At 36.7% G+C, this 17,303-nt stretch overlaps 1 protein-coding gene across 2 annotated transcripts in view; it reads left to right on the top strand.

Annotated features, from left to right (window-relative positions):
* scube1 (signal peptide, CUB domain, EGF-like 1) overlaps positions 1–17,303 on the top strand; it is a 264,360-nt gene that overhangs the window by 135,500 nt on the left and 111,557 nt on the right. For both annotated transcript variants that reach the window (XM_059977952.1, XM_059977953.1), the window contains exons 5-6: positions 8,146–8,271; positions 16,842–16,958. In XM_059977952.1, the coding sequence (XP_059833935.1) occupies positions 8,146–8,271; positions 16,842–16,958 (243 nt within the window). The remainder of the gene's footprint in view (positions 1–8,145; positions 8,272–16,841; positions 16,959–17,303) is intronic.

Raw genomic sequence — 17,303 nt, forward strand, 5'->3', positions numbered from 1 at the left:
CATGGACTCACCTCCACCTACCTGCCTTTTCCCCTATAACCTTTAATTCCCCTACTATGCAAAAATCTATCCAACCTTGTCTTAAATATGTTTATTAAGGTAGCTTCCACTGCTTCATAGAGTAGAGAATTCCACAGATTAGCCCCCTCACTGGGGAAAAAACATTTCCTCCGTCTCTGTCCTAAACCTGCTCGCCCAAATCTTGAGGCTATGTCCCCTAGTTGTAGTCTCACCTACCAGTGGAAACAACTTTCCTGCCTCTATCTTATCTATCCCTTTCGTAATTGTATATGTTTCTACCCCACTTCCAATCAGTTTTTGTAGTTAGATTATATGGATTGAATTTTTGATCAATAGTGACTCCACAATCCCCATTATGTAATTTTATTAAAGTAAATAATGGAATTTAAGTTTATTCACTGTGCAGTTTGTAATTAAATGTTTATCATTTTAAATTTGTCAAATTTTAAATTGATAACCCTTTTAATTTTTGATAGGGAAGTGGCTAGGAGGCACCTTCTAGATATCATTTTTTTTAAAACAGAACTTTGAAAAATATTGTAAGTGGTAAAATGCACTGGACACTGGGGTGAGAACAATATAGTGAGTTTAGTTTAAGTTTAGTTTAGAGAAAGCAACGATATGGTCTTCCAAGTGGTAGCATCTTTCTTCATAATGAGCTGTTTTTGCATGTGCAAGTGTATACCTGGTTAGAATAACAAATGACTAGAATTTCCTCCCTGCTAAATGGTGCTAAGAAATGGCAGCATAGAATCAGTATCAGTCAGATTTTCTTGTCATTGCCAAATGTCATGAAACCTTTTTTTGTGGCAGCAGTACTGTGCACAACATAAAATTTTACTTTGTTTCAATAAAAATATCAATAGCGCAAACGGGGAGTAACAAGGTAGTGTTCATGGATTGATTATTCCAAGGACATGGCTGGGGATTAACCTAGGTGCAGGACACAGGCACTGAGGCGGAGTCGTTAGGCATTAGCACCACTGCAAACAGAGAGCCAGTATCCAGGAGAGCTTTCATACAGAGACCAGGTTCACATAGAGAATCTAGGAGACAATGCAGAACTTAGAACTGACAGTCCTAACTAACCATGAAACAAGGTTACTCATACAAGAGTTGACCAACAAACTGGCAGCTCCTTGTTGTGACTCCAGGGTTTTTATCCTGCATTTACTGATGGGAAGCAAGTGTGTATAATTTGCTGAATTGGGAACAATTGGAAATCAGGCAAGGGAATTTAAGGCTCAATTAATGAGGTAATGGGGAATTGCCCGATGGGACTATGACAGCGATGGACTGTTCAGAAATATATTGGAGGAGAAGAAGCTCTTCCTAAAATCCTGAGTGTGGAACCCCTTCGCCTTTAGATAACATAGTTTACTCTGTCTCTGAAATTCTGTTTCATTTAAATTTATGTACTTCTGCCACTTCGCAGGGATTAATTACTGGATAATTCTCTTTAAACAGCAAAAAATGCAGTTTGGATTTTTTTCTTTAATTAAGCAAAACTTCATCTTGGGATGAAGTAGCAGTTCTTTAAATTTGTGGTGTGAAGTGAATAATTAAACTGCTCACATCAAGTTTAATTTTAAAGTTATTATTCTCCTGAATTGAATTTTTAAGATGTATCTGTCAAACAAGATGCATTCAGGAGCTGCCTGGTTAACTAGCTGAACATATCCTGAGCAAATGTTGATGCAGCTTTAACAAAAATGATCCATGTTTAACATTAAAATGCAGAACAAAATGCTTTAAAAGCTACTTTCAAAGAAGCTCATCTTTTTAATGCTCAAACAGTGTGAGATCTGTTGAAAAGATCTGAGCCCTGTTAATCTGTTAACTATAGTTTCTGAATGCCAAGGATTGGGGGAGGGGAATTGCAGTTCCTTATTCAACAGTGCAAGTTGCCTCTCCTGCACAGATTTTAGGAATTTCTAAGTTATGTTTCCTATATTGATAGAATGAAGTTATACTTCTTGATACCCATCAATTTTACATCCCACTGACAGTCTACTCTTTACACTGAATGACAATTGTATTCTCACAGACTTCAAATCAGACCAATCATGCCATACCAAAGACCCTGGGCAAAATGTGTAATAATTGTATGTTAGCTGAATATCCTTTCCAGTCCTGGTGAATGGTCTTGGCACAAAACATTGATTATTCATTTCCCTCCATAGATGTTGCCTGACTTGCTGAGTTCTTCCATCATTTTGTGTGGGTTGCTCAAGATTTCTGTCATCTGCAGAATCTCTTGTGTTTATGATTAAGTTGTAAATTCATCATTCCTTCAAGTTCTGATAAAATATTATTTTATTACCTGAATATTTTGAATTCCACTATTATAACAAGTGTGCTTTAGTGCTATGAGAGGTTTAGTTTTGATGTGAAAATATTGGTAATAAAATAGTGCAAGTCCAAAATATGCCGGTTTTGTTTTTTATCAGTGCACAGAGCAAACTTGAGCTTAGAGATAACTGAGTGGACAAAATACTGACATGGCCAAATTTTTAATTTGATGGTGTTTAGCTGACACACAGCAGGCAGTTGGGATCTTACTATAACACTTGATTGAATACTAGTGGCCTGGCATTCAGTGCCACTGCATCTGTCATCTAACCCCAAAGAGCAGATTTATGTGCAGGACATAAAATTGAGAAGTGTCAAAATGTGCAAAGTATTCTGTCAGTGTAGGAGGCAAAGATAAAAATCATACTAATCTAGGCTATGCACTGTTTGAAAGAAAGAAGTACTCCTGCAACCTTTTTTTTAACACAGAAAGAGCCTTCTCTCAGAGCAAGGAGGAGGGTGCAAAGATTGTTGATCTGGTTACAAAGTACCATCAAAGAACAGAATTTTTATAGTCATTTCTTCTCCTTTCATTTCAGTTTTAGTCTGTCCTTTCATGTCGTGAGTACTTGTAAGCATGAAATGTGAGGTGAATTTGGGGGTCAATCATACCTTAAGCCGATTTGTCAGATTTGCTTTCTGCTTGTCACACATAATGCAATCAGTTTTGTTTTGTTAGACATTATTTTAGCTTTTCGTTCCAGAAGACTTGCCCAGTTAAATTGAGTCAAAGGAAAAAAAGTTAAATGGTATTTGGTAATGGGGGTGGCGGGGGAGGTAAGGGGAAAAGAAAGTGTAAATGAAGATAATAAGAGTACAAATGCAGGTGGGTGTGAGAGGATGAGCAAAGGAGTGATGGGTGACTAAGATACCAAGAAGAGTTAGACTCTGAGAAAGTAAACACAAAAATTGATGGTTAGTGATGAAATCCAGGTGATGTAATTTTTGTGAATATAACAGAGATAAGGCCAACCAAAGAAAAATTCAGTGTTTAAACAAACAAGTCAAATTTATAGAGATTAAGGCAAGTGATGCATTAAGATTTGTGCTAACACCTTACATTGTTAGCATTGTTGACATGAAGTACATAGTATATTGACACTAATCCATAATAATTCCAATGTGACTCAGCAAAAATATAATGCAATGGCTGGATAATTGATGGTAGAATGGAAATTCTTAAAAGATCTAACCTTGATTGTCATTTCCAAGATGTTCAAAGTTTCACCAACACAGTGATGGAATTGTTATAAATCAGATATACTGAATCTTATGACTCAAAGCTCAGCCTGGATTTCCAGTGACCCATTTACCACTGAAGTTGCATCAAAAATAATTTACTGACCAGTATGAAGGATTTACATCCCACAGACATAAATGGACTTTAAGGTTAGATGCCAGTCAGGCCACTGTGTTTTCGAAATCCCAGTGAACCAGTGAAATACAGCATTGTAGCAGAACAAAATGCTCAGGCTAAAAATTATAAAACACATTTATTAAGTGTTAATGCAGAAATACAAAGGAACCAGCAGATGTTTTGAAATACGTAGCAGTACATTGCTTTATTTTCTTTCATTTTAAGACATTTTTCCTTTTACTAATGTAGGAAAATAATTCAATTTTCTTCTTTGTATGCAAAACCAGTGCAACAATTTGTGATTAAAACTTGTTTTTTTTCAGGGTGTGGATAACACAGCATTTTATGCTCATTAACTTTCTGAGAAAGTGATCATCTGGCTTTTTCTGAAGCCAATGTGTATTAAGTAAATTGGCTTTGGAGCTCACCATTAAGGTTGGAGCTTCTTAAAGGATTTGAGGCACTAGTTAAAGATTTTTTATCCTAATGTTATCAAGTTTATAGCAATGCATTTTGCTTTTGTTGGATTATAAACTCGGTATTTCTGGATGTTTATTTCAGTACCGTAATCATATTGCATAAATTATGTATCTTGAGTCCCAGATTAGGCAGTTTCTCAGCACAGAATTATTAATCAAGAATCAGAACAGAGTATCAAAGAAAAAAATCAAGAATCACTTATGTCTAATGGCAGAAGATTGTTAATATCCTACATTAATTGATTATAATACACCAAGGGATGCTTTTCCAAAAACCTGAAAAATGTTGTGGAAATCAAGGTTCGCCACATAATAAAGCTTTGTGCTGTTCACTTGATGTGTCATTTCTTCCAGGTAACTGAAGAAACTGATTATCCAACCTCTTGCTGCTTATTGGAGAGATTATTATCGCAAAGATCTCCATCATACTATTCCTGGAAATTGAGTCTATTGTTTTACAAGGAATGAAAGTGAAATTAAAGCAAGTGTAGATCCCATTTTAGTGATGTTCTTTTGTTTTTGTATTTGGGATCAGAAATAGTGAGATACAAATGCATTGTTGCAATGCTTCTGTCCAGTATCGCAATAGTATTTATTGCATCATTTGTCTCCCAATATTCATCATGCTGGAATTGTTGACTTCCTCTAGTGATTGTATTGAACAGCTACCAACCTGTCCAGGATTTCCATTCATTTTTAAATTTTTTTTCTATCTCTTAGGTATCCTGTTTGTTTTGCCTGGGTTTATTGATGTCTATTGAGTCAAATTTTGCTTCCATTTCACTGGTTTTTCTCATAAATTGGAAGGGGCAAATTACTGTCAAGCAAACATACAAAAGGACGAGAACCTCCACAGGGCATAAGGATTTGTGTGAACAAAATAAGCAATTTTGTCTGTTCTTAACCAGTCAACAGAAAGTTTGGTATTTGGAATGTGTTGCCAGAGGAGGTGCAGAATCAGATATAACCACGATGATAAGTCATTTAGACAGGCACTTTAATAGGCAGGCCATAGAAGCAAATGATCCTAATGCAGGCAAATGGGATTAGTGTTGATGAATGGTCAACATTAACTGTGCTGGGGGAACTGGCCAGTTCTGTTCTGTATTACTCAATGGTTTTATGACTCTTCAAATTAGTAACGGGCTTGGAGTCTGAAATAAGAAAGCAAGTTAAGTTAATTAATTCAAAGTCAACACAGATATTGAGATTAAAGAGTGGAAAAAGAAGAGTAGATATACTAAAAGAGTTGAAAGGCACGTTAAGAAAGAAAAATCACATTTAGTTGCATTTTAGCCCTTTTTAAAATAAAATCTGCATATAATTTAAACCTGAAGGAATGAGAGTCAACATTTGCCAAAGTTAATTTTCTGTGTCAGAGAGACTGCTTAGCAGCAAATAGGATTTACTATGCTCTCAAGGAGGTACTTAGACTGGAATGGTTTGAGTTATCAACTTGTACAGAGTTTTCCAGCCTTCAGAATTCATGAAATTATGCTTCAATTGTGTAGGTTCTTATGGTTTATGTGCATGAAACAAATCCATTTCATTGGTGAAGAATTTCAGACATAGTTGTAAGCTAATTAGAATTCATGCAATTGAGTTTCTTGTTTTTTTAAGCACAAATACTGCCAAGCCTTTCCAGTTACTAATAGGATTTGCATTGCATTTTTCAGAGCCTGGTAATATTGTCCAGTGTGGCTATCTGGAGTCAACATGATGTGTTGCAGAAGAGATTTGTTTGATTCATTTGGGAGTTGATGGAATGTGTATATTTTCTGGGCATGAGATTTTGTCATTGACCATTCCCTATTCTTAGGGGGATCTTATGTTAAAAGCTGTAGAGCCCTTGGCTTTTGGAAGAGTCAATTTAGTTATTTGGCCTATATTATTTTCCAAATTCTTTATGATATATCAGCACCATTTCCATATTTTGTTCTTTATACCTAAACTACCACCAGCTATTCATGCATTCAAGTATTTCCAGATGGTCTGTGCTGAAGTACTGCAACCTATCTATCAAAGTCTGAACTTACTTCTAAAGAGTTATAACTTGATTCATCTGAAAACTACTGCTGAATTGAATTTACTTCTTTGTTACTGAAAAGAAGGAAAATGAGAAGTCAATACAGGAATATCACTTTGTATGATCAGCACCCGACACTGATACTATAATAAATAACATTTTAGGGAAGCTGGCCACAAAAGAGAAGAGCTAACACACTGTAAATATTTGTGGGTGAAGGTCTATACGAAATCTCTCTGCTGTTTTAACTTGGGTTTTAAATCAAGGCCACAATAATATTTTGGATAAATATTTGTGCAGTAATTTTCCAAATCACATTTTGCTCAACTAAATTTACAGATGTTGTGTTCCGCTTTGATAAAAATTTTGAATATTATTTTTAAATTTTGCTCATTAATCTTTATCAGTTAAAAATCACAAGTTAGGTCATTTAGAAATCATGGATGTACTTTCTGTGATGAGGTTTATTTATACTTTCATATAAACATTTCATATTGAAACTGCCCATTCAAGCAGTATGATCTCGATGAACTGTTGCCTTTGTCAAAATAGCTTTTTAATGTCTTATTTGGTTCTGAGTTAATAAAAACTGAATGTTTGACATGACTGGTAAGATTCATGATCAAAATGTATTACTGGGAAATCAGAGGATGAATGAGTTGGACCTTGGTCTGATCTCGTGGAGTAAAAATAAAAGCCCAAGTGGTCCTACAGAGTGACTTTGAATAAGATTATATGCAATCCTCTATATGGGAATCATCCAGTTGCTTTCCTGCCTGATCTCCAAATCTTTCAATTCCCTTAGAGTTCAAAAACTATCAAATTTATCCATGAATATGCTGAGAAGCCAAAGCCCTATGTGGTAAGGAATTCCAAACATTCACCATCCTGGAAGGTTAAAGAACATTTCTGTAATCTCACCCATCCATCCTGTCAACTCCTCTTAGAATCTCAATTATTTCCATAAGATTATTCTTCTTTCTTCAAGACTCCAGAGGCTACTGGCCAGTTCCTTGATCTCAGCTGGAGGGACAATCCTCTTATCCTCAGACTGGATGTCTGATTCTTTAGTAATGTTGCTTCCAAGCCAAATACATCTTTTCTTGAGTATGAGCCCTTAGGAATACTACCCACTATCCCAATATGGTCTCACCAATCCTGTGGAATTATATGACATCCTACACCAAAAATTATATCTTTTGGGGCACAACATTTTTAATGCACTACATTAATAGTTCAAAATGCTTTGAATGAAAGTTTCACATTCACATTTGGTTAAATACTCACTTAGACCCTCCCTTTTTAAGGAGCTGGTCCAGGGTACAGTATGTTGAATTTATTTTTATTTATCTATTTTTTGAATTTTCTAACTAACTTACATTTACATTATTTCAGTCTCATAGATGATCTCACCAAGAATCTTGGACAACTTAGACTGAAAAATTGTGCTCTGTCATCTATCTGTATATCTACTGTGGAACATCTTCCACGCATGTGATACACTGTACTAACCTGGAGGCTACAGGGTACACAATTGATGCTACAATATTGCAACATCATTCTGTTCATGAAATAGTGTGCACCTCAAAGCAGGATCAGCTGTTCTCTGGAGCATGAAGGTTTATGTCAGCTTATATTAACTGGTCTCGTCCAACCTGAACCTATGTTAGGGAGTCTGGGTAATTACAATATCATTTATTTGACTGGTCCTCATTATTTTGCCTTGCAGGAAGGCAGGCATTTCACCTTTCACAAAAATGTAACGTTGGGAGAGAATGTTTGTAAATCAGGTCACATATTTGGAAGCACCGTTGATTTGGCTTGGTCATGAAATAGCCATGGGAGTTACAGGTATTGAAGCTGCAACCTAATGTTTCTTTTTCTGTCTCTGTGTTGTGCTTTGTTTACAGAGGGGATGAACTGCATGAACAAAGATCATGGATGTGCACATATCTGTCGAGAGACACCAAAGGGTGGGGTGGCTTGTGAATGCAGGCCTGGTTTTGAGCTCGCCAAAAACCAAAGGGACTGCACATGTAGGTAGAGACTTCGTCTTTTCTTTGAAGACATGCTGGATTTTCATAGCTTTTTTGCTCTTTGCACAAAATCCTATTTTGTATTCCAGTACTTCTTGCCAACTATATCCCAGAATTTCACCTCAATGCATGTCTTTCACACAAAAGCCTAGATATTGAATAATTATTATATAAGATAAATTGTTTCAGTTATTGGTTCCTTCACCCCCAAAACAAAAATCTTCCAGTTTAGCATTTGGATGCAGTAAAATCGGGAATTTATTTTTAGCCAGCCCATACTGGGTAACTTCATCATGAAAGATATGAATGTCTTGACTTCCGAGAGAGGTTTCTCAAGATGTTACGGGGATGAGAGAGCAATCACACAGGGCTGGAAAAGATAACACAATTTTCCTTAGAACAATTTCAAAACAGAGTCAGGACAACCCAAAATGCTCCCAAGCCATCTCTACCAATCCACAGCTGATCTTCTATTTCAGATATAAAAGAGGTTGAAGTGGTAAACTCCTCTTTACAAAGAGTGGTAGGTATATGGACTGCTGCCATTGGATAAGTGCTGGAAGTAGATATAACAGTAATATTTAAGAAGCATTTAGACAGGCAAATAAATAGGCAGAAAATGGAGAGATATAGACCATGAGTTAGGAGATGGGATTAGTTAAAATTAGCATGGCTGGTGCAAACATTGTGGGATGAATGGCTTGTTACTGTGCTGTACTGTTCTATATTCTAAAATCAAAATGAGCAGAATAAATTTTTTTGAGTCTATATCTGTAATGAGAATAGTATGAATGATGGTGAACTCAAGTGCAGAGTTAGGTCTAGAATTAACTCAGACTCAAATGAAACAAAATGACACAAATGAAATCCAAAAGTGAAAACACAAATAGTCGTACTAGAAATTGAACTCCTATGATTGAGCACTGAGTGCTCAGCATGAGCATTTTAAGTACAGACTTTCCATGGAGGAATATGGTCGGCAATAACTGGTATTCTGAGTCTTACAGCCACAGTGGCAACTAACCGTTCTCTGGGGAATTGGAGTGCTGAAACTTGGATGAATGCAGCTGTTCAGTGGGGACCATGACAATATCATTTATGCATAGGCTTGTAGCATAAATTAATGGGTGATAATTTTCAAAGCCTTACTATCAAATATTTTATTTACAGCCAAACACAATAGCAAAAGTCTCATCAGTTTTACAACTTCACTTTTCAGACAGATTGGCTACAAAATTCACAGGGACAATAATTGAATAGTTGGGCTGTTCATCTCTTCACCTGACCCTCTGCATTTCCTGTTATGTTCAGGGAGTTTTTCATGCTGGACATTAGGTTATCGTAAACCGCCTTCTCTGGATCTGTCAAAAACTCCTTTAAGATAGATACTACTGATTTTGCTCCCTCTTGAAGATAATTAACTTATCTTTTCATTTACCAATTTAAGGCGGCATGAAGTATTTCCTCTTTGTCTGTGAAGGATTCAAGACTTAAGATAGCTTTCATATCGTCAAAAGCTCAGACATTTTAAACTAAGTAGTGGGGGGGGGTGGGGACAGGTTCAAGAGCGAGGAAAAATATAAAGTATAAGGAAAGGAGAGTGCAGGAGAGGTTACTACTATCTCCGGAATAAAGAATAAGACAAAATTTAGAAACGGTAAGAATTTAACCCCAGTCTACATGGAAGCAAAATTGAAAAGAAAGGTGGTGAATACAGGACTGAATGTGTCATATTTGAACAAATGTAGTATATGAAATAAGGTTGATTATCTTGTAGTGCAGTTAGAAATTGGCAGGTGCAACGTTGTTGGCATCACTGAGTTATAGCTGTAAAAACATCCATGGATACATGTCGCATTGAAAGAAGCTGATGGGCAGTGAGAATGGAGTGTCTTTTATTGGTAAGAAATGAAATCGATTCCTTAGAACAAAGTGACAGAAGATCAGAAGATGTAGAATTCTTATAGATAGAGTTAAGAAACTGCAGGAGTAAAAAGACGCTCATTGCAGTTGTTTAAGACCATAAGACATAGGAGCAGGATTAGGCATTTGGCACATCAAGTATGCTCCACCATTCCATCATTGCTGATTTATTTATCCCTTTCAGCTCCATTCTCCTGCCTTCCGGCCTTTGAAGCTCTGATTAATTAAGAATTTATCAACTTTTAGTATACCCAATGACTTCGCCTCCACAGCCATACATTGGCAGTGAATCCTACAGACTCACCACCCTCTGGCTAAAGAAATGTTTCCACATCTCCATTCTAAATGGACCTATCTCTATTCAGAGGTAATGTCCTCTGGTCCTAGACTCCCCAACTATATAAAACATCCTCCCCACATCCACTCTATTCAGACCTTTCAATATTCAATAGATTTCCATGAGATTCCCCTTCATTCTTCTAAACTCCAAGTACGGGCCCAGAGCCATCAAATTCTCCTCATATGTTAACCCTTTCATTCCTGTGATGATTCTCGTGAACCTCCTCTGGAGCCTCTCCAACGCCAGCATATTTTTTCTCAATAAAGGGCTCAGAACTGTTTACAATGCACCTAGTAAGATCTGACCGATGCCATAAAGCCTTAGCATGACATCTTAAGGCTTTATAGTCCCCTCAAAATGAATGCTAACATTGCATTTGCCTTCATTACCATGGACTCAGTCTGCAAGTTAACCTTTAGGGAATGCTGCATGAGGCCTCTCATGTCTCTTTGCACCTCTGATGTTTTGAAGTTTCTCCTCATTTTCATACCTTTATTCTTTCTACCAAAGTACATGACCATGCATTTTGCAATAATATATTTCACCTGCCACTTCTTTATTCATTCTCCCAATCTGTCTAAGTCCTTATGCAGCCACCCTGCTTCCTCAACACTACCTGCCCCTCCACCAATCTTCATACTCTCCACAAACATGGCCACAAAGCCATCCATGTCTTCATCCAATTCATTGGCACATAATGTGAACAAAAAACAGTCCCAAAACCAAGTGGTGCGGAGCACCACTAGGCACTGTCAGCCAAGCAGAAAAGGCCCCCTTTATTATCACTCTTTGCCTCCTGCCAGTCAGCCAATAATCTAACCATGCGAGTATCTTTCCTGTAATACCATTGGTTCTTTCCTTGTTAAGCAGATGCATTGCACCTTGTCAAAGGCCTTCTGAAAATTCAAATAGACTACATCCTCTGACTCTCCATTGTGTGTCCTGCTTGTTACGTCTTCAAAGAATTCCAACAGATTTGTTGGAGGAGATTTCCCCTTAAGGAAATAATGTTGACTTTGGCCTTTTTTTGCATGTGCCTCCAAGTACCACAAATCCTCATCCATAATAATAGACTCCAACATCTTCCAACCACTGAAGTCAGACAAGGTGGTCTTTAGTATCCTTTCTTCTACCTCCCTGCTTTCTTAAAGAGAAAGACATTTGTAATTTTCCAGTCCTCAGGAACCATTCCAGGTTCTAGTGATTCTTGAAAGATCATTACTAATGCCTCCACAATCTCTTCACCTACTTCTTTCAGAACCTTGGGAGGTAGTCCATCTGATCTAAGTGACTTATCTACCTTCAGACTTTTCAACTTCCCAAGCAAGTTCTCCTTAGTAATAACAATGGCACACACTCCTTCTCACTGACATTCTGCTAGTTTTCGACAGGAGACACTGATGCAAAATACTTATTAAGTTTGTATGCCATTTCTTTGTCCCCCATTACTACCTCTCCATTGTCATTTTCCAGCAGTCCATTATCCATAAATTACAAAAGGAAATAGAAAAGTCTTGTAAATAAAGGTTATGTTATAATGGTCATTGGGGATTTCAACATGCAGGTAGATTGAGAAGATCAGGTTAGTACTAAGATGGCTTTTGAAAGCAGCTTGTGGTCATGCCCACCAAGGAAAAGGCCTTATTGTTGTGCAATAAAGCAGAATTGATTAAGGAGCTTAAGATAAAGGAACCCATAGAGCACAGTTATCATAATATGATAGGATTCTCCCTGCAGTTTGAGAGGATTCAGCTAAAATCAGATGTGTCGGTATTATAGTTAAGTAAAATAATTATAGAGGCATGAGAGTAGAGATGGCCAAAGTTGACTGGAAGGTAATACTAGCAGGGATGATGGTAGAACAGCAATGTCTTGAGTTTCTGGAAGTATTCAGAAAGTACAGGATTGTTTCATCACAGAGAAGAAACATTCTAAAGGGAGGAAAAAGCAACAGTGGCTGACAAAGTCAAAGACAGCATAAAAGCAAAACAGAGAGCATACAATATAGCAAAAAGTAGTGGGAAGCTGGAGGACTGGGAAGCTTTTAAATCCAATAGAGGCAACTAAAAAGCAATAAGGAGGGAAAAGATGAAATATGAAGATAAGCTAATCAAAAATATAATAGAGGATGCCAGAAGTTTTTTAAATAGATATATAAAGAATAAAAGAGAAGCAAGAGTTAACATTGGACTGCTGGAAAATGATACTGGAGAGGTAGTAATGCGGAACAAAGGCAAACTGAATAAGGATCTTGCATCATCTTCACTGTGGAAGACAACCAGCAGCAAGTACGAGAGGTAAGAAATGAGTATAGTTACTATTACCTGATATATAGATAGGTGCTTTATTGATCCCAAAGGAACTTGCAGAGTCATAGTAGCATTACAAGTGCACAGATATAAATATTAGAAAGTAAATAGAAAGAATAAAAAAGTTACTACAAACAGTCTAACAGGAGGTGGGGGGGGGGGAATCATCACTTCCTTGGCTATTTCAGTTTAGATGGTTCAGAGAAAAAACATTAATGATGGTGGAAAATAAAGAGCATGCTCAATTACCATAATTCTGTCAAATGCAATTATGCCTTTATATTCAGAATATGCAGTCTGACAAAGTTTCAAAGACTGTATTATGTCTCAAGAAATGATTGCTGGCAGCTTATCCAATAATGAAATTCAGATAAATTAATTCTTCTTCCAATATTAATGAAGCAATAAATACTACCTAATAGCAGTTTGGAACCAAAACAGTGAGTAATTTTTGCTCATTCTCTCCAATTGGAATTGTAATGCACGTTCTGTCATTATAACCAGACTAATTGAACTCAGCAATTTAAAAAAAAATGAAACTGGAGCCTTCTGATCCAGTGTGAGTTATTTAAGTGTTTTCTTTACTGACTGAGACCTTGAGTTGAGTTCAGTTACCCCCATTCTGTTTCTATTAATTAAGCCATTTTCAGCTTGAAAGGTAGGCTTGTGATTGATGGAATGAAATGAATTGCTGTAATATATAGAACTTTTAATGTTTCACTGTATTGTCAAGTGAAATAAATGTCCTCGCAGCTACAACAAGCCAAATAATAGGAATGTTTTTCTCTTAATCTCCATCTTTTGAAGAAAAACAGATTTCACTAAAGTGGCACACATCTTGTTAGAAATAATAGCTAGGATTTCCCATTGGATTATATCAGCTCACTGACATAATTCCAGTTAATAAAGGCAAGAAATTCTTCAGAGTAACTCTACAGAGACTCTTCTCCTTTTTGTCAATGCTAGGACTTTTCGCTGAAGTTCGTGGAGATATAGTCAACACATAGTATAAAATGGATTGGTGTGTTCTAATAACATGTTGGGAATGGATCATGCAATATTTCCAATAGTTTCTCCATAGCAATACTGAGCATTTGGAACGGGAAATATCTTTCTGAGGCTACATGGTGCCTTTTAAGTAGATGGGCTAATGAATCAGGTTTATTATCGTCGGCATGTGTTGTGAAATTTGTTAACTTAGCAGCAATTCAATGCAATACATAATATAGAAGAAAAGAACAAAATATAATAATAAATAAATAAGTCAATTACGGTATACATATATTAAATAGACTAAAATCGTGCAAAAACAAATAATATATATTTAAAAATTCAGGTAGTGTTCACGGGTTCAATATCCATTTAGGAATCGGATGACAGAGGGGAAGAAGCTGTTCCTGAATCACTGAGTGTGTACTTTCAGGCTTCTGTACCTCCTACCTGATGGTAACAGTGAGAAAAGGGCATGCCCTGGGTACTGGAGGTCCTTAGTAATGGACACTGCCTTTCTGAGACACAGTTCCTAGAAGATGTCCTGGATACTTTGTAGGCTAGTACCTAAGATGGAGCCGACTAATTTTACAACCCTCTGCAACTTCTCTCAGTCCTATGCAGTAGCCCTCTCACCAACACCCCCCCATACCAGACAGTGATGCAGCCTGTCAGAATGCTCCCCATGATACATTTATAGAAGTTTTTGAGTGTATTCATTGACATATCAAATCTCTTCAGACTCCTAATGAAGTATTGCTGCTGTCTCCCTTCTTTATAACTGCATCGATATGTTGGGACCAAGTTAGATCCTCGGAGATCTTGACACTCAGGAACTTGACACTGCTCACTCTCTACACTTCTGATCCCTCTATGAGAATCGGTTTGTGTTGCTTCATCTTACCCTTCCTGAAATCCACAATCAGCTCTTTCGTCTTACTTACAATAAAATGGTTGCCTTACTGGATGAAAAAAATTGTGGAACATAGCCATATAATGCGTGTTATAATACTGAAATGCGTTACCTACTATGCTCACTTGCACTCTACCTCTTTCACTCTCTGTCAACTTTCCTGTTGAATTGGAAGTGCCAGAAGTAGTTTAAAAATATGTCAATTATCCAGACCACAGAATGGTAGCCTTGCCAAGACTGCAAAAGGGAGAAATACCAGAATGTCTTAAATCACTCCTGCTTGTGGCTCCGACATCATCTAAGTACTTGCTACTCTGATCTTGCAACACATTGTACAATGCTCATGGATTTCAAGCACTTTGTACAATTTTATTGTTTTTTTTCTTATTGAATCCTTTAATGTTTCCAGTAGAATTTTAAAAAAAGTATGTAAGAATTAAAATATGGCTGTTTGACTCAGTGCTAACAGTCCATCCTCCAAGCTGGAAAAATGTGTATTCAAACCTCACTCAATTTCTTGTGTACATAATCCCAAATTTTAACACCATTGCTAATGGAAAAGTGCAAATTGCATGTGTAGTGCAACTGTGAACTCAATGACATATGATTAAAGTATGATTAATGTTTGAATTGTGTTATATTTATATGCACTAGTATTCCCAACTATCTATTAATTCTTCAGTGTCCACACTTGATCTAGTCAGTGAGGAATAACTTTATGTGTACAATACCTTGAGTAGTATTTCTGTAGATCCATGGGCATATGATGATATGTATGTGCATGTTATTAGTGTGATGAAATACAATTTATTTTTCTCCAAATTAATGGTTATTCAATTATCTTGAGGGTTAATTTACACTATTTCTGAGCAAAATTAATATTTGTGTGATCATAGTTTTGTAGACACTTACTAAATGCTAGTAATTTAGATCCTACAGTCTGGAACAGTAGGGTACTGTTCTCCACACAGTGAATTCTTGCCCTGTCCCAGCTTCAAAGCTGCCAGTGAGTAGTAATCAGAAGTTAAGGGTTTTCTATGCATGTTCCTACAGAAAGGGTGTCACTCTCAAAGGAACTGTGGAATATATGTGGCCCATTGACTTGCTTCTATTTAGTTTCACTATAATTAATTGATCAGAAATTATGGGATCTATGAATAATTTTCAGAAAAAAGGGAAATCGTTCTTAGACATATTTTTCCAACTTTATATAGTTAAATATAGCCTTGCATACATGGAAGCTAGAGATTAAGTTTTTTGGGCATTTACACAGCATGAAGAATGCAAGGACACGTGTAGAAAAGAAATATAATTTTAGCAAGGAATATTGGCAATAGTTACGCGTAGAATATAACATCTCCCGCTCAAAACATTATGCCTTCATTGCATTATTTGATTATATAGTAATGTTACTTAAGATATATGAGTACAAGCTATATTTATGCAGGAATATTATTCCCAGTTCCCTTGTCAGTTTAATATCAAAAGTTCATATCACGTAATGTGGAAAAGGATTATTATGTGTTTAGTTTGGACTAGGTGATCCTATGTTTCCTTGGGCAGTCTGCAGTTCCATAAAATGTAGGGAGCATATGACAAAAGCATTTTTAATTGGCTTTCTCCTTTTCCCAGCATGCCTTATTTTGTGGCGAAAGAAAATCATCAGGGTCTGCCATGAATCAGTATTATCAGTAAGTGGAATATCAGCCACACCCCCGTACTTGGTCTGTTGATATTCTGATCCATTTTGTGACTTGATAACAAATGAGAGCTTTAATTGTTCAGAATTACCGAGCACTCTTTACCTACAATAGCTACCTAGAGTCCTCCACTCTTCACATTGGTAAAGGAATCCAAAGTTAAGGATTAACTTGGTAAGATTAAACTGAATAATTCCCAACAATAGCCAAAATCACCTCACTGTTCCAGTCCCATAGCAATATTTATCCTTTTCTGAGGTCACATTATTATAACATCAAGAATGAATTGCTTTTGCCACAACATTTCTTTCAATAACACAAGATGTTATAAAGAAGTGTCGTTCAGAGTATGGAATTCTGTGTTTATGTTTTGGCTTATACTTTTCGTGAAACAGTAACCTGTAACTATGGAAATGGGGGCTGTCAGCATACCTGTGACGATACCGACAATGGACCAGTGTGTGGCTGTCACCAGAAATATGCTCTACACTCTGATGGGAAAACGTGCATTGGTAAGTGAAGACTTATTGCATGTGTTGAAGATATCATTGCTAGACAGCTTGCTGCTATATGTGCACTGAGCAAAGGCCTGCCTTTCAGTATAAATGCTATATACAGTATGTTGTCTATTGCATGAGGATATGTAAAGAGTATTTCCATTCTGCTCCTGTTCCATGGGAATCTAACTCTCAATCCTTTTTAACTACTGTTGCATATGGATCCCTAATAGTCCTCCTACTCACCAACAGAAAGACAGCCCTAATGTGGAACTGCTTCATCTTGTGCATTTGAAGCAGCAGGAAATTTTCTGTGATTATTCCATGTTGTATCACATTTTCCTTTTGAAGAAGCTTCAG

Source organism: Hypanus sabinus, chromosome 8 (genome assembly GCF_030144855.1).
Source record: "Hypanus sabinus isolate sHypSab1 chromosome 8, sHypSab1.hap1, whole genome shotgun sequence".
Lineage (NCBI taxonomy): Eukaryota > Metazoa > Chordata > Chondrichthyes > Myliobatiformes > Dasyatidae > Hypanus > Hypanus sabinus.